At 36.0% G+C, this 18,643-nt stretch overlaps 2 protein-coding genes across 5 annotated transcripts in view; one reads left to right on the top strand and one right to left on the bottom strand.

Annotated features, from left to right (window-relative positions):
* Positions 1-5,292, bottom strand: part of ELP4 (elongator acetyltransferase complex subunit 4) — a 281,026-nt gene extending 275,734 nt beyond the window's left edge. For all 3 annotated transcript variants that reach the window (XR_001001145.1, XM_011936337.1, XM_011936338.1), the window contains exon 1: positions 5,020-5,292. Coding sequence is in view for 2 of the 3 variants with exons in the window: in XM_011936337.1 (XP_011791727.1) it covers positions 5,020-5,242 (223 nt within the window). In the remaining variant the exon portion in view is untranslated. The remainder of the gene's footprint in view (positions 1-5,019) is intronic.
* Positions 5,293-5,398: 106 nt separating this feature from the next.
* The window catches only part of IMMP1L (IMP1 inner mitochondrial membrane peptidase-like (S. cerevisiae)), a 75,438-nt gene continuing 62,193 nt past the window's right edge, over positions 5,399-18,643 (top strand). Inside the window, exon 1 of one of the 2 annotated variants that reach the window (XM_011936332.1) lies at positions 5,399-5,508. The gene's annotated coding sequence lies outside the window, so the exon portion shown is untranslated. The remainder of the gene's footprint in view (positions 5,509-18,643) is intronic. The other variant, XM_011936333.1, reaches the window with a different exon arrangement.

Below are 18,643 nucleotides of genomic sequence, written 5' to 3'. Positions count from 1 at the left end.
TATATACACATGCAAAATTTATACAGCAGCAAAATTTCTCTATTATTCTAAACTTGAGTTTAGTGAGACATGATCTCAAAACATTTCCACAAGATACCTTTGTATAAGGTATTTTGATGTCTCTTACTTGATAAATGGAAGGTCTAGCTGTATTTTAACTTAAAAGTGTGAATGTTTGTAGCTGTGCTCCCACCAAACAATAAATAAATAAAAAGCTAAAACAACCAACCAACCACAACAGAGTATCCTGATACATTCTTTGAAAGTTGGCTTTTAATTTACTTTTAAATTTAAAGTAAATTTAAAGTAATCCATTAGTAATTTTATCTAATTCCAAAAGCAACATAGACTTCACACTAATAGTTCCCAATTAAAATTGAAATATCTTTTCCCAATAGTCCACTACAACGTATTACAGATAAGTAATAGAGTAAGGAAGCAATCATCTTATTTTTGTAATGAAAACAAACAAAAAAGTACTAAAATGGCCTTGTTTACTACTTCCTCTCCCTTTTCATCCTAACTTAGAAAAATTACCAACACACTTTCTAAGCCACTAAGCAAAATAAACTCTTCTTTTTTTGAGATGGGGTCTCACTGCCACCCAGGCTGGCATACAGTGGTGTGATCACTGCTCACTGCAGCCTTGAACTCCCCAGGCTTAGGGATTCTCCCCCATTAGCCTCCTGAGTAGCTGGCACTAGAGGTGTGCACCACCAAGCTTGGGTAATTTTTGCATTTTCTGAAGAGCCAGGATCTCTCTATGTTGCCCAGGTTTGCCTCAAACTCCCAGGTTCAAGCGATCCAACCATCTTGGCTTCCCAAAGTGCTGGGATTATAGGTGAGAGCTACCACACGCGGCCAGCAAATAAACTCTTGGTTTTACTTCTTGACGTCTTTAAGATGTACACTTACTTACAGCTTACTAAAAATAAAAGTAGAGTACTTCATGTACACAAAAGAATATAAGACGTTGAAAGGTTAAAGAATCGTGACTACTCTTCAATAATTATGACACAATTATTGGCTGGGCACACATGAGAATCAAAATAAAGGTTTGAAAGGTTAAAGATACTCAGCAAGCTTGATATTTTAAAGAATTAATTTCATCAAGATTTTACATCTTTTAAAAATAGGCATTTTTTCTTAAAACCAGAAAAGATATTTAATACTTAAGAAATAATATTAGAATTAATTTAAGATCTTGTAAATGCCAGGATCTTCCCATCTTACGATTTTTAAAATCATAAGACAATGAAAGGGCTTTTGTTGTTGTTTCAATTTGTGCAATAGTAAGACAATTATATTAGTACTATTAATATTTTAAAGCAACAACATTCAATCCCCACAGTCTCCCCAGTAGAAATCTCTGATTAAGCTATAAATTTTGGGTAAAAGAGGTCAAATTAATAGAGTAGAATATGAAAGCCTTTCTTCAATGTTAAAGAAAATAAAAGGGAAAAGAAATGAAAGTCAGGAAAAATAACAGTGATTTATGCCACTCCTTTCTAGAGCTCTATATAAAGGAATAATTTTGCTTAAAATTATAAAAAAGTATTTTTGGGAAAATGCAACGTAAAAAACAAGTTCATATTGTTTCCTTGGTTCATAGTAAAAGCCTTAACTACTTAATTAATGCTGGACCTCAAATTAAATCACATTTATTTTGATAACAAGTCTTTTTTTCTTCCTCAAGCGTTATGAAACATAGTGACTACTCTTCATTATGACACAATTATTGGCTGGGCAAACATGAGAATCAAAATAAAGCTAGGAACCGTGACTAGTTCTATAGATTAAGTCACATGAAAGAATTTTACATAGCAATAAAAAATACATTATTCTTAAATGTATGCTAATTATATTGGTTGGTAAAATACCATAACCAAGACTGTGTTAAATACGTAGTCCAAGTTCAATGTATATTATCCCATGATACACATTAACACAATAAAGGAAATAAGCCCACTAGTTGACATCAATGTTAAAAAAAGGCTGCTACCATTAAGCTTCTTTCAGAGTACTCTTCCTAGACTATTGTTTACCTCAAATCCCTATCCGACATTTCCCTGACTATCAAACTTTAACAGCACAGAGGTCAAATCTGCAGTTACCCTTCCTTTAAGCATTTTTCTGGAGGATGAAGTTGTGGATAATTCTCCCAGGTTAGACACATGGTCCTAAGATGGAGTATACCCTTTATGGGGAATGCAGTTGGGAGGCAGGGGGAAATTCTGTCAGAATCCTTTAGCTGTTACAATCTCTTTAGAAATCCCTGGAAGTGAAATGGAGTACCTCTTCAATTGATGGAATACCTATCTTTCCTTTTCCAAAATATAAGTGTTATTTTCATATAGTGTCCTCAAATAATAATATAAATATCCCAGAAGGGCAAGGCTGAGAAAATGGGTTAGATAATCTGAGAATTTAAAAAATGTTAACGTAGCTAACTTGCGAAATGTGTATCAATATCTCATAATAAAATTAGGTTGTCAGAACAAAAACATTATATATTAGGTCATTTGAAAGATGCAGATACTGAAAATGTTCAAATTTGTAAAACACTTTGGAATAAGTAATGGAAGTATAAGTGTATCATCAAATGACTAACAATTAGCATATATGATGCCTTTCAAATATATTTTGCATCTATGTTTAAAATTACAATGACATCATGGTGGCAGTAGTAAAATGTCACTGTACTACATGGAAGCTATAATATTTACTTGTTACACAGTAACCACATAATATATTTAGGCAATACTCACAATATTACAGCATAGTCTTACCATTCTAACACTGTAACATCCTATTATCATTACCTTTTATCACCATATGGTCATATTAGGCTTGTCACAACTTGAGTGAAAAAAGATTTTCGAGTAATAACATAGTCTAAATTGCTTATACAGAAAATCAGAATACAAAAATGTCATTAAGAGGTTAAAACTAAAATACTTCTGGACATATTTATTTTTCAAGATGTAGTCAATTATATTATAACCTCTTCCACTTTTGTGCACTTTGAGAATTAACTGCATACATGCAAAATATATTTCAAAGTATTCAACAACCAATACTGTTTCCATCATCTTAATGAACAGTAATTTTAGCATAAGCTTGTTACACTTAAATACCCTACTAGAGTATCCCATTCCAAGCAAATATGGAAAATTTAAAAGTTACTGTTCAAGTTCGTATCTCTGAAGAAACACATATAGAAGGTGCTTTGGGTTCTCTTTTTGGTGGGCACTTTAAGAGATGATAGTTAAATCATTAATCCGAGGTTCAATAAACGGTCAAAACTCCTGGAAAGAATTCCTAAAAATTTCAGACCACTGTAGCCTAGTGCATAGAGCACTAAATTTGAAGCCTAAAGATCAGTCCACATGGTCACTGGTTTTCTGAGACTGTTCATATCACTTAATTTGTTTTAGAGCTCAAACATGAAACTCCATCCTACATGTTTCATAATTTCTTGTCTCAGTTTTTTTCTACACATTATTTTTCTTGTAATCAACAACTTACTGAGAACCTACTAAGTGCCAGGAAGTATGCTAGGAACATTTTGTTATTCTAATGAGGAACTGAACACATTATAATAGAAACATAACCTTTTCCTTTGGAAAGTTTTAGTACCAAGTAAATGAAAGTTACATATCCCATTGAATTAAAGAATATGTAAGGCCTACAAATAGTTTCCAAACTTAAAGTTCAAATGTAAGAGGATATCAACTGAGGCTCACAAGGGAAAAACAGTGAACTAAATATTTGCTAAAGAGATATTTTGCATCACTTCTGTTTACAGTACCATGCAACTCAGGAGGAAAATATACTTGAAACAATTAAGTGAAAAATACTTAAACCTATGTAAAAATAACTGGGAAATGAAATGACAGAACCAAGAAGCCATACTCTTTCTCATAGGTTGCTTGTCTTCTTATTTTCTCTGCACTAAACCTATGGAAAGCCTATTTTGAGGGGAAAATAACCGAAAGAAATGTCAAGCGAAGTATAAGAACAAGCAATGACAGCTATATTTTATGAAAGTGTACAAGATTTCAGACACATATCATACACTATGAAAAAAGTTATGATATGTAAACACAGAAGGGTTTTAATGAAACAGCATTCAGATAGAAATTAATCTAGAAGCTTTATTAACACAGCAAATCTGTCCTACCAACCTAATCTGGTCAATCCTTTCAATATAATAGTTATGAAACCAGCATATTCTTCAGCAGGCTTCTCATAAAAAATTCCAGAGATTTTAAAGGAAAGCCGAAGAACTAGACTTCCTTTCCTTGTTAAAATGTGAGTTAAATTTAGAGATGTCGAATGGAATGTACTAGTAATCAATACTGGGAAGCAAAATGTATATAGAAAAAATAAACAAAAAATACATACACAGATTTAACGCAGACATGAGTATGACTATCTAAGTATCAACGTCAGGCTCTAAATACTTTATAAGGATTACGTGTCAACATAAGCCTTTAACATATACGCTCTCTTAAAACCAAAATGTTTTAAGATTGATAACCAGAGAATAGGCAGTCTGACGGTCAAAGAGGGGAAATCATTTTTTTCCACCATCTTCTAATGAAGCCTGTCTCCCACAATTATACAAACTTTTGTAGTTAGTCTAAACCGTGAGCTGCCTGGAGACAGCAGAAGGGAGGTATCCTGAATGAAAGCCCATCTCCATAAATTAATGTCTTCCCTTGACGAGAAAGCATTTCAGGGTAAAAAGCATGTACGAATTCCGCCGTAATCTGAAAAGGGGTTGGAGGGCTGGGAACGAAATAGAGAGCGGGGGCAATAAAACATGTTTAGTTAACAGCACTCAGAAGTCTCCACACAACCCGTATTCCCCTCCATCTCAATCAGACTAGGCTATTGTCTCCTCCTCCGAAGGTTTAGAGGTCAGAGAGAGATGTGGGGTCAAAGTGGCTTCCCCGACAGGTCCCCTCCCTAAGTTTCCCCTCGGTTGAGCCCAGATCTCCGCTCTGAACCGACCTAAGAGCTGGTCCAGGGCTGGGAGCCCGGTTGATACCAGCAGCTGTCCATTCCGCACCGACGGTCGCGTGCCCGCAATGGACACCAGTCGAGGGCCGCTGTCGTTGGTCCCGCTGGCTCTAGGACCCCTCCTCTGGAAACTGGTGACATTGCTCTTGCTGGCTGTCGCCACTGCAGACCCAGTAGTCCCCACGCCACTGCCGCAGGTTGCCACTGCCGCCATCTTAGAGCCTGCAGTGTTAACCCAATAGGAACTCTGGGAACGCAAACCACCGGCCTGTCAGAACCAGTCCCAAACTCCCGCCTCCTCGCCCCAACCGCGGCTCTCGTAACCAATAGGACTGAGACGTCCCTCCCGAGCCAACCAATGGGAAGGCGTATTGCTGAAAAGTGCGCTCTACGTAAGGACGGTCGACTTCGGCGGGGCCCAGGTGAGAAAGGCCCACCTGTGTCCTGTTTGAGGGTCTTCAGGGTTCTTTGGGGCCCGAGGTAGGTAATATCACGTAACGTTCTTCTCCTTTTGAGTGTCTTCATTCACACTGAGTTAAAGAAAAGGTTGGTGAACCGATAAATCCTTAGGGCTTCTCAAGCAATTGGTAGTAGCTTGCACCTTTCTCCGCAGTGTGTGAGGAGAGACTTTTTTCCTGCTCATTTATCTTCTGATTTCTGACAGAAAATTCACTCCGTGTTCTCCACGATGTCTTTTTCTTAATTTTGTGTTATACGGAAAGGATGGGATCCCTTACCTTAATAAGTTGGTTGCTGAGCGTCCGGGCTTAGTTCGCTAGTGCCTTCTGGTAGGTGGTTTGGATTTAAATCTTAGAGCGAAAACTCTTGAACTTTGTGGTTTTCCAGTGTCTGACAAAGTATACCTCTGACAAGTTCCAATAAGAAGCTTTTGTTAATTTTAATTAGTGTTTCTGGAAGTCTTGAATGTCTGTCCTAAGCGGTGTAAATGACAAGTGTTACTCTGACAACCTTGTTCACATATTTAATTGTCGTTTGCTGTTAAAGGAGCTGCAAACAACAGAAAATACTTAGGGTTTCTTTCCCCAAAAAAGCTGCTAGGAAGAATTAGAAGTACACCTACTTTATTTTGTGAACCCTGAATCGAGAGTTTATTACTAAAATACGAATTTTATGTGTGGAAAAAACATGTATTTTGAGTTGTATTTTTGTATTTAAATTTTTTCTCAAAACTGAACAGGTACAGTGGGTAAGTGATGTTTAAAGGCAACCATGATTGACAAATGTCTAAATTAAAAAGAACTCCCAGATCATTACTACCCTACTGAGTTATTGACTTTTGACAGTGATCTGTGATACCTTTTAATTAGAGCCAAACCTCATTGAAATTCTTGCCATCCAATTGTTGTAAATCTCACTGACCTGTTGAAATTTTTGGGCTGATTTTATTTGATAAATTGAAATTAGTATTGTTAAATAGTGACTGGAGTTTTTCATTTGGGGAAGATTTTTGTTTGTTTGCTTGTGTTTTAGAACCATGTTTGGGAAAAAACCCTGTTTCACAATGTATCAACTGGAAAGCTTTGATCAAGGTTGCTTTCATATTGAATCTTTAAGTTACTCAATAAATAGCTGTTGAGTGATTAGTGTCTGTTTGGACTTAATCTTGTCATTTTTAGACCTATGGTAATAAAAATGGTCTCATCTGGAGAAGATAAAATAAACACATAGAAAACAACATAGTACTTAAAATGAACACATTTAAATAGTATGTGCTAATTTTGTCCTGTAGTAAATAAGCACTAGGAAGACCAAAACAAAAAGTGACAAAGCAGTCCAATATCAGATAGAAACTATTTGAATATTTTTTTTCTTCAACTTTTATTTTAGGTTCTGGGCTTCATGTGCAGGATGTGCAGGTAAATGTGTACTGTGGTGGTTTGCTGCACAGATCAACCCACCACCTAGGTATTAAGCCCAGCATCCACTAACTATTCTTCCTGATGCTCTCCGTTCCCGCACCCCTACAAATATTTTTGATGCTGTGAACTTTTTGAAATACTACATATAATAATTATTTTTTGACAGATAGCATTGTTTTGTGTACCTCATGATGCTATGAAGTGTATGTACATTCTGGAATGGTTAAATCTATCTAATTAGCAATGCATTACCTCACATAGTTATCATTTTTGTGGTAAGAGTACATAACATTTACACTCTTTACATTTTTTTAAAGAATACAATGTATCATCATTATAGCCAGCTTGCTATAAATTCATGTTATATAATAGATTTCTTGAAATTTATTCCTCCTATCTAACTGAAATTATGTGTCCTTGACCAAATTCTCTCCATCGCCCTGCCAACCATCCTGGCCTCTGGTAAACACTATTATACTCTCTGTGAGATTAACTATTAGATTCCACCTATGAGTAAGATCATGTGATATTTGTCTTTCTGTGTCTGGCTTATTTCACTTAACGTAATGATAGGCTTCTATACTACATATTCCCTTGTTTCCTACTGTATTTAGTTAAATACAAAAAAAAAGCATATTTATCCTATGATAGTGTTATACCAGATATATATCCTAATTTCATGAATACTTTGGTATGTATATAGATCATCTTTCCAGAATTATAATCCAAGTCGAAGTTGGAAAATAATTCTTCAGTTCTAGTAATGAGGCAAACAAAGCACCACTATCATCATCTTGGGAAAACGAAAGATCGAGACCATCCTGGCTAACATGGTGAAACCCCGTCTCTACTAAAAAATACAAAAAAAAATTAGCCAGGCGTTGGGGGCGGGTGCCTGTTGTCCCAGCTGCTTGGGAGACTGAGGCAGGAGAATGGCATGAACCCAGGAGGCGGAGCTTGCAGTGAGCGGAGATCACACCACTGTACTCCAGCCTGGGCGACACAACGAGACTCCGTCTCAAAAAAAAAAGTTATATATTTAGGTGTGTTATTAATTAATTAATTCTTTATGAAGGACATACTAAATTCTAGGAAGTGCAACAGAGCTCAGTTTACAGGAGAAAAAAAAATACTGTCTCTGTACTCTTTGAGTTCACAGTTGGGGAAGATAGATGGGTAAACTGGTTAGTAAAGTACAGTTGATCCTTGAACAATGTGGGGATCAGGGGTGGGGGTGCTGACCCCCACACCCGTGTAGTTGAAAACGCACATGTAACTTTTGACTCCTCCCAAGCTTAACTGCTAATGGTCTATTTTTGACTACTGGAAGCTGTACCAATAACATCTGTGGTTTAACACATAATTTGTGTATTATATATATTATGTACTGCATTCTTACCATAAAGTAAGCTGGAGAAAAGAAAATGTTAAGCAAATCGTCGGAAGAAAATATATTTGCCATACATTAAGTGGAAGTGGATCATTATACAGGTCTTTGTTCTTATTTTCTTCATGTTGAGTAGGCTGAGGAGAAGAAGGAAGAGGAGGGGTTGGTATTGTAGTCTCAAGGGTGCCAGAGATGGAGAAGGTGGTAGGGGAGGCAGGACAGGTAGACCCACTCAATATAGCTTTATGGGAATACATGCTAATTTGTCTTTTGGTTTTTCAACTCTCAAAAAATGTTTTTGTACAGTACCAATTCTTCTTCCATGGTTTGCTTTAGTTACAGTATCTGTGTTATAGGAGGGGTCCATGTCAGAAGAAGTCAAAGTAGTCTTGAATAAATGGAAGACTTCTGCCAGATTGCCTAATGTCAGTTTGTTTTCTGGCACTGCTTCTTCTTCTTTCTTATCATCTGGCACTGGTGTGGAAGCATTCATCTCCATCAAGTCATCTTCTGTTAATTCCTCTGGTGTGGTGTCTATTAGCTGTTGAATTTCTCCAAGATCCCTATCTTAAACAACTGTTCCCTCCCGACATTTTTTTTTTTTTTTTCTCCATATCCACAATGTTTCCCATAACTTCCTTGATTGACTGTTGTAAATCCTGCAGGAAACCAATTTGAGATATACCAGAAAACATATAATGAACATGGTAGGCAACTAGCACCTTCTGATACAAGTGGACACCTCTTCAGTTGTTTCTTCAGTGGCTTCCCTAGCCCTGGAGTCCATGTCACTGTTGTGTCTGTGCAGGTAAAGTATATAGCAGAGATACTGTGAAGGTTCACTACTGGGCCTGCTGGTATTCTGGCAGCATGATTGAAGGAATGAATATTAAGGTCATGTCTACACAGAGGGAGTTCCTCAACCTCTGGTAATTCCTTTTTTGCCTCCTTCCTGTCTTTATACTCACAAAGAGAAACTATAGTCCTGAGTTGTAGCACCACAGATTTCTTTTACCTGTTTTTCTACTTTTCCACTTTTGTTATACTCTCTACTTCTATGAGATCAACTATTAGATTCCATTGGATCTACTATTAGATTCCATGTTTGACTTCTTTTGCTTAACATTATTTTTGGGAAATGATCCTTGTTAATGTGTATCGTTGTGGCTGATCTATTCTTATTCCTGTATAGTATTATATAAATGTACTATAATTCATTATCTGTTCTACTGTTAAAAGGGATTTGGATAGTTTCCCTTTTGTGGTCGTTTCTTCAATGCAATTGTACCAGTTTATACTCTTCCCAGGAGTATTTGGGAATTGTTGTTACTTCTCATCCCATCAACACAGTATTTTTCTTTCTTTTCATTTCAGCTATTCTAAGAGGGTTGTGGTGTGGCATTGTCATTTGGATTTGGACTGATGAAATTGAGCACCCATTTATATGCTTATTGGCCGCTTGGGTAACCTCTGTTGTGAAAGGGTCTATCTATATTTTTTAATTTTACAGATTTGGATTGTCTGCCTCTCTCCCGTAGATTTGTAGGAGTTCTTTTATATTTTGGATAAGAGTTAGTTTTCAAATAAACTAATTACAAATATCTTCTATCAGTCTGTAGCTTGCCTTTTCATTTTCTTGTCTTTTGATTTCAGTCAAAATATATTCTGACTTAACAATTTTTTCTTTGTGGCTAGTGCTTTATGGCTATGTTTGCCTACTCCATAATTTTGAAGATGATCTCCATGTTGTTTTTCCTAAAACCCTGATGTTTTACTTTTAAATATTTATGTCTGTACTTTGTTGGAATTGACTTTTTTGTGTTTGGTGTGAGGCAGTGGTAAAGATGCGTTTGTTTTCCTATGTTGGTATCCTATTGACCTAGCACCATTTATTGAAAAAATGATTCTTTTCTTGCTATATTGCATCATCACTTTTTTAATAAATGAAGTCACACATAAATTAGGCAGATTTCTTTCTGGACTTTCCATTGGTTAGTGTGCGTCTTCAGGTTCTTCAGGAGGCTGGCTTTCTTTCTCTCAGAATTTTAGCCACATTGTACTGTGTTGACCTCAGGTTAAATCAGTAAAAATGGGAAACTTACCCTGTGGCAATTCCTTCTTACCTAAGTTTGACTACCCAGCAAAATCTGTTTGCTTCTATTAAATCTGTAGAGCCTTCACGTAATTGATTTTTGTGTTTTGTTCAGAGTTTATAGTTGTTATCTATGGTAGGATTGGTCTGTTATAAGCTTACTTTGCCATACTGCAATGAGCTCTTATTATCCTTTTGTGACTGTAGTGATTTCTTCTTTTATTTATTGCTGGTAAATAAATATCAGCAATTGACAATGAGTTTCTTTTCCTTTTTTTTCTTCATTGTTAATATTGCTAGGGATTTTCCACTTAATCTTTAAAACAAACTCAAATTTGGCTTTATTGGTTTTTCTCAGTCTTTATTTTCTGCTTTCTATTTAATCAATTACTATTTATTTATCATTTGTTTCCTTCTACATTCCTTTGTTTTGCTGAGGTTTTGTTTGTTTCTTCTTCTTATACTAAAAGCTTAATTTATTGATTTTTTGCCTTTTCTAATAGACCGTATGTAGTTAAGGGTGTGCACTAGCTGCTCCTATAACTTATGGCATTTTATGTTTTCGTCATTTATTTCAAAATATTTACTAATTTTTCTTTTGATTTTCTCTTTGGTCCGTGAATTATTTAGGACACTTTTGAAAGTGCTGAAATACTGAATTATATTGGATGCCAGGAAAGCAGGAGTAAGCTGGGACTGATCAGGGCAAATGAGTACTTATATTCATCATAATTTTAGTAAAACTGGGGTATTTGAATTAAAACTTAAAAAGCCATTGTATAGGCATGTCTTAGAATGTGCAGTGTAATAGGGTAAGTGTGTCCAAGGGTTTTAGTTCAAGGAGATCTGTCAAGTAAATCTATCTACAAGAAAAAATAAAGGCAAATAAGATGTATTTAATGATCAACACAAAAACATTAAAATTTTTAGCAAAAAAAGAAAAAGAAATTTCAGAGAATGGGCCAACATTTGTGTGTCATTCGGTTTGGGACTTTTCTTCATATTTGCATGTAGCCAACATGAGGAATTAAGTAATGGCTGACTGGTGTTCCTTTTACGTGTCAACCAGAGTCTCATAGACATAAAGCTACTGTGTTAATCAAAGCGTGTGTGATGTTCTAATTATCGTGGACATTTCTGCTGAGATGTGATCAATTTCCCTTCAGTTTGAATAATTATGGAAGCCTGGGAGTAGGCCAAATATTTAAAACTATTCCATATGAAAAAATCACATCTACTGATTTTGCCTGAAGGGTCCCACAGGCTCCTGAAGCTACTCTCTAAAGAAATAAATAAATCCTGAACCAATGGGTAGTGTTAGAGTGAAATTTATTATTTTGACTACTGTTTCTCAGTTTGTCTGAATATGAAGTATGTTTTAATGAGTTTCTTGCAGGATAAGATGAAAGTTAGATATCCTAGCAAGCATTATTTTCATTAACTCAGAACCAAATTGGATCCATTTATTACACAATTTATAAAATTACTAGTGGCTCTTGTTCTATATAATTATTCTACCTCTTTTTGAATGTGTTTTCTTAGGAAACTTTATTATTACTTTCAAATGTGATAGCATTCATTACGTTCTCAACCTTGAATTATTTTATAATCTATTGCACATCTATGTTCAAATTTAGTTGCTCATTTGTAGTACTACATCTTTGAATTTTCTCTCAGTTCGCATTTTTTCTCTCTGACTTTGAAGTACTTTAAAGGACTTTAAAGATATCTGTTTCAGTGGTATTTTCATACACCAAGGTATTTGATTTATGCATTAGTTATTTTCATTTCTTTTGTTTTGTTTTGTGTTGTTTTGTTTTGATACAGAGTCTCACTCTGTTGCCCAGGCTGGAGTTCAGTGGCATGATCTTGGCTCACTGTAACCCCTACCTCCCAGGTTCAAGTAATTCTCATGCCTCAGCCTCCCAAATAGCTGGGATTACAAGCATGTGTTACCATGTCCAGCTATTTATTTATTTATTTATAGAGATGGGGTTTCACTGTTTTGGCCAGGCTGGGCTCCAACTCCTGGCCTCGAGTGATCCACCTGCCTTGGCCTCCCAAAGTTCTGGGATTACACGCATGAGCCACCATACTTGGCCATTATTTTCATTTCTAAAACCCCTAATTTCTGTCTTTTTCTGAATGTATTTCTTCTTCCTGCTTCTCTGAGTGTCTTATTCCGTTCTGTGCTGCTGTAACAGACTACCTGAGACTGGGTCATTTGTGATGAACAGAAATTTATTGGCTCACAATTCAGGAAACTAGGAAGTCCAAGATTGAGGGGCTGGTATCTGGCGAGGGTGTCCTTACTGTGTTATCACATAGTGGAGGGGCCTGAGAGAGGGCGAGAGAAAACAAGAGTCAACTCTTAGCCTCAATCCTATTTATAATTTGCATTAATCCATGCATTAGGGTGGAGCCCTCAGACCTAACCACCTCCTATTTGGCCTCACCTCTCAACACTACTGCACTGGGAATTAAATTTCCAACACATGGTTTTTGGGGGACACATTCAGACTGTAGCCCTTAGGTATGTTTTTTCAGTGTAGCAATTGTTAAAGCAATAATTAAAATGCAGTTATGATAATCTATTGTAATATCCAGATGAGCCCTGTCCAGTAGAACCTACTATGTTGATGGAAGTATTCTGTATCTACACTGTCCAGTACAATAGTCATTAAACACATGTGATTATAGAGTACTTAAAATGTGACTGATATGACAGAGGAACTGAATTTTAATCTTATTTAATTTTAGTTGTTTTAAGTTATTTATTTAAACAGCTACATATGGCTAGTTTGTACTATATTAAATCACACAGCTCTAGATCAAGCTTTGGCAACCTTTTTCTATAAAAGACCAAATAGTAAATATTTTAGGCCTTGTGGTCCATATGGTCTCTATTACAACTTTTCAACTCTGCTGTGAGAGCACAAAAGCAGTCACAGATAACATGTAAATGAATGAGCCCAACTGTGTCCCAGTAAAACTTTATTTGCTAAAACAGAGTCTGCAGAATTTGCAGAATTTGACTCATGGGCCCTAATTTGGCAACCTCTGCTCTAGATTAAAAAGAAAAAAATGTGTCTACAGCTATATGTATTTTTATTTCATTTGCCCTGTGTTCCCTGTGTCCTTTCAACACCCTCCTTTTGGGGAGTGTGTGTATATGTGTGTGTGTGTGTGTGTGTGTGTGTGTGTGTGTAATAGATTTTTGGAGAGGAGACAGGAGTGTCTTTTCCTGAAAGTTTAGGAAGATTATACTCCTTTGGATTGTTCCTCTTCAACTTTTTCTCCGCCTTTTCTATTTTTTGTGAATGGGAGAAGGTGGTAGAGGACAGGCATATATTTTATGTTTAAACTCTGTTCTTTTAATTATACGTCTCTTGTTTTACAGAGGCATATAATTTTTTTTTCCTCCCTGAATTACCTCTGATTTGTCCAGGGTTGCTTATTCAGATTAGTTATTTTCATTATGGACCTTCTTTCTCATGCTCATGGTTTCCTTAAATGTTGGCTGTTTATTCATGTCGATAAGTAAAGGACCGGTGGAATAATGTAGTAACTGGAGTGGGTTTTTGCTTTCTTTATTTCTCATCAAATCTTTAGCCTAAATGAAAAAAAAAAAAGACTGACTAATTTTCTTGTGGGTTGGTAGGACTTAATTTATTGGTGTGCTTTGTTTCAATGTGTATAATCAAGGAGCAAGTACACAGACCAGTCCTTCTCTAATAGCCAGATAAGGAGGCCCCTAACCTAGCTCTCCAACCTCCATACTTGGAGACCAAATTCTTCTCAGGCAGATTATACTTTTTTTACTTACTTACTTACTTATTTATTTGTTTAATCAGTTAGCCTCCAGAACTCCTGATTTAGCTGAGAACCCCTTTGGAGTCACAGGAAGAAACGTCTCATCTTCCTGAAGCATTCCTGTGTTTGTGCTTGGCTAGGGGTGGGCATACATATTCTGGGACCAGATGGTAAATATTTTAGGTTTTGCAGGTAATATGACCTCTTAACTCTGCCACGGGAAAGTAGCCAAAAATAACATTAACAAATGAGTATGACTGTGTTTAAATAACACTTTGTAGAACCTGAAATTTGAATTTCATGTAGTTTTCACATGTTACAAAATATATGCTGTTTCTTTATTCTTTCAGTCATTTAAAAAATGCAAAAGCATGTGATGAGCTGGGAGATTTGCCCTGTGAACTATACTTTGCTAACTATGTCTGGACTGTCATTCAGTCCATTCTTTTCAATCTATCACTCTGATTTTGTATGCCCTGTCTTCCAGAAATTCTTGAAAATCTGTAGTGTGCCTTTCACTCCTTTTCTCAGCGTTTCCTTTTATTTTTAAAAACGTACTATTGTTTCAGTATAGTTTTTGTTGTTGTTTTGTTGTTGTTGTTGTTGTTCTTTTCTTTTTGAGATGGAGTCTTGCTCTGTCGTCCAGGCTGGAGTACTGTGGCGTGATCTCAGCTCACTGCAAGCTCCACCTCCTGGGTTCACACCATTCTCCTGCCTCAGCCTCCTGAGTAACTGGGACTACAGGCGCCCGCCACCATGCCTGGCTAGTATTTTTGTATTTTTAGTAGAGATGGGGTTTCACCATGTTAGCCAGGATGGTCTCGATCTTCTGACCTCATGATCCGCCTGCCTTGGCCTCCCAAAGTGCTGGGATTACAGGCGAGAGCCACCTCTCCCGGCCCTCAGTGTAGTTTTTGAAGAGGGTAGCAGTAAATTTATCTGCAGTTTTGAACCAGAATCCCATTTAGGCATGATATTTGAATCAGAAGGCACATGGTAAAACTGAAATGTAAAGTATATTCTTTAGTATCTTCTTTAGTATCTCCACTCCTCTATCCATGGATGTATTGGTGACTAATGATATTAAGTAATGTTTTTGTTGAATGCTTATTGTAGTCTCTGTAATGTTGTGAATGCTTTATATATATTATTTAATCCTCACACATTTTATAGATGAGTGTGTTCAGAAATTAACAGAGTCACATAAAGGATAAGTAACTTGCCAGGCGTGGTGGCTCACGCCTGTAATCTCAGCACTTTGGGAGGCCGAGGAGGGTGGATCACAAGGTCAGGAGATCAAGACCATCCTGGTTAACACGGTGAAACCCCATCTCTACTAAAAATACAAAAAATTAGCCGGGCGTGGTGGCGGGCGCCTGTAGTCCCAGCTACTCGGGAGGCTGAGGCAGGAGAGTGGCGTGAACCCAGGAGGGGGAGCTTACAGTGAGCAGAGGTCGCGCTACTTCACTCCAGCCTGGGTGACAGAGCAGCGAGACTCCGTCTCAAAAAAAGAAAAGGGGGGAGATAAGTAACTTATTCTATGTAAGTCAGAAAGCTCGTAAGTGGAGTATCTAGGATTCACAATAGAGCTAGGCTGTCTGACTACACAATTCATACTCTTATCCACTATTTTCCACTTCATTCCAAATACAGCCTTAGTTTCCTCCTCAAGGTAGCTTTTTATGTAGCCAGTTTATGGATATTAGCATAAAACATGAAGCATATTTGCCCTACTAAAATGGGTATATATATTCAGAGTGATTAATATGGTGAGAAAAAGTGATGGGAAAGCAATTGAGGTAGTAACTGGGACATATGTAGCTGGGAGGTGAAAGATTTTGAGTTTCATAAGACCTGTCTTAATCCTGTCAAAAAAAATTAGACCTCTCTGTTTCTCCAGGGCATAGAAATTTCAGTTTCAACCCAGATTAAAGAACTTTATAACAGTGTTGTCCAGTGCTGAAACAGAATCCTTTGTAATTTAAAAATATTTGCTTCTTAAGATCTTTAGAATTTTAATTTTATAGTTTTGCTTATTATATTTTTTATTCCCCAAAGTGAAAGGTTCAAAGAATAATATTAAAGGTCATTTGGTATTACAATTTTTCCATTAGTCAAAATGAAAGATTTGAAAATAATTTTATAGTCCATTTGGTATTCTAAGGTTGAATTTTTTAAAAATATGAAGCAAATTATGTTTTTTCTATTAACATTTCCTAAATCAACTCACATGAAAATTAATAGGTTATCATCATATATGATGATCATTTTTCTCTCACTGAGCATTAGAATATGTTCACTTTATTGCTTATCAGTAGCCCAGTTTTGATTCTCTAACTGAAGTATTTGTGTCTGCCCTCTGCACTGGCCCAAGGTCTTGAGCCCTTTAAAAAAATTTGTGTATGTGTGATAAAAATATACATAACATAAAATTCACTACTTTCATCATTTTTAAGTATATAGTGAAGTCACATTAAGAGTACTTACAATGTTGTGTAATCATTGCCACTATTTCCAAAACGTATTCATCATCACGCCTGTATTCCCACCACTTTGGGAGGCTGAGTAGGGTGGATCCCACGGTCAAGAGATTGAGACCATCCTGGCCAACATGCTGAAACCCTGTCTCTACTAAAAACACAAAAATTAGCTGGATGTAGTGGCGCGCGCCTATAGTCCCACCTACGTGGGAGGCTGAGGCAGGAGAATTGCTTGAACCTGGGAGGCAGCGGTTGCAGTGAGCTGAGATTGTGCCACTGCACTCCAGCCTGGCAACAGAGCCAGACTCCCATCTCAAAAAAAAAAGAAAAGATATATTGTACCCAAGAAGCAGTAACTTTTTATACTCTCTTGTTTCAACCCCTGATAACCTGTGTCTGTGTTCTACTCTCGGTAGATAAGTATAATATCTTTTTAAGATAAGTATAATATCTTTATAATTATCTCAGTAGATAAGTGTAATAAGTTTGCCAACTTCTTATAATCTCCTCATATAAGTGGAATCATACAATATTCTTTTGTTAATATTTGCATAATAGTTTTCACTTAGCATAATGTTTTTCAAAGTTCATGTATTTTGCATCATATATTAGAACCTCATTTTTTATGGCTGAATAATCTATTGCAGATGCCCTTTGACTTATGATGGAGTTATGTCCTGGTAAACCCATTTTAAGTTGAAAATACTAGTTGAAAATGTATTTAATACCCTGATAAACCCATTATAAGGTTGAAAATCGTAAGTGAAACCACTACTAAGGGACCATCTGTGTGTATGTATATAATATATATCTATAACATGTGTAATCTTATATAAGATTATCATATATGATTGTCATATATAACAGATGATATATAATGTATATCATATGATTATATTATGTAATATATAAGATCATACATGATATCAGATATATGATATAACATCATCATATATACTCAGATATATGAAATTATACAGATTATATAATGTAGTATATGTAGGATTATCTATTATAATATATGATTATCATTTATCAGATTACATTTTTAAATTATAACATATAAGATAACATATTTATAATACACACACACACACACACACATATCACAGTTTGTTTATCCATTCATCTGTTGATAGACCCTTAGGTTGTTTCTACCTTTGGCTATTGTAAATAGTGCTACACCGAATATTGGCATAGAAATATCTGTTTGAATATCTGTTTTCATTTCCTTTGGGTATATACCATACAGTAGAATTACTGGATTATATGAAAATTCTATTGTTAATTTTTTAAGGTACCACCAAACTGTTTTCCAGATTGGCTGTACCATTTTGCATTCCCACCAGGAGTGCGGAAGGGTTACAATTTCACCACATCATTACCAACATTTGTTATTTTCTGTTTTTTTGGTAATAGTTATCCTAATGCATATGATGTGATATCTTATTGTGGTTTTGATATGCATTTCCCTAATGACTAGGGATGTTTAACATCTTTTCATGTGCTTATTGGCCATTCATATACTTTGTCTGGAGAGATGTCTTTTGAAAACCTTTGCCGGTTTTGAATTGAGTAATGGCTTTGTTTTGTTTTTTGGGGGGTTTTGAGTTATAGGAGTTCTTTATATATTCTAGACTTTGACCCTTAATTAGATGTATGATATGCAAATACTTTCTTCTTGTGATAGTATTTTTTGATGCTCAAAAGTTTTTAATTTGAGTAAGTCCAGTTTATGTATTTTTATTTCTTTTGTGGCCTGTGTTTTTGTTGCCATATCCAGTGAATCATGGCCAATCAAGTGTTGTATGGTTTTAGCTCTTCCATTTAGGTTTTTGATCTATTTTGAGTTAATTTTATATGGTGTAAGACAAAAGTCCAACTTCATTCTTCTTTATGTTGATACCTAGTTTTCTCAATACCGTGTGTTGAAAAGACTGCCTTTTCCCCATTAAATGGTTTT

The sequence above is a fragment of the Colobus angolensis genome, unplaced genomic scaffold, assembly GCF_000951035.1.
Source record: "Colobus angolensis palliatus isolate OR3802 unplaced genomic scaffold, Cang.pa_1.0 Scaffold152, whole genome shotgun sequence".
Classification (NCBI taxonomy): domain Eukaryota; kingdom Metazoa; phylum Chordata; class Mammalia; order Primates; family Cercopithecidae; genus Colobus; species Colobus angolensis.
The sequence above is the reverse complement of the archived record's forward strand: the minus strand, read 5'-3'. Positions and strand labels throughout refer to the sequence as shown.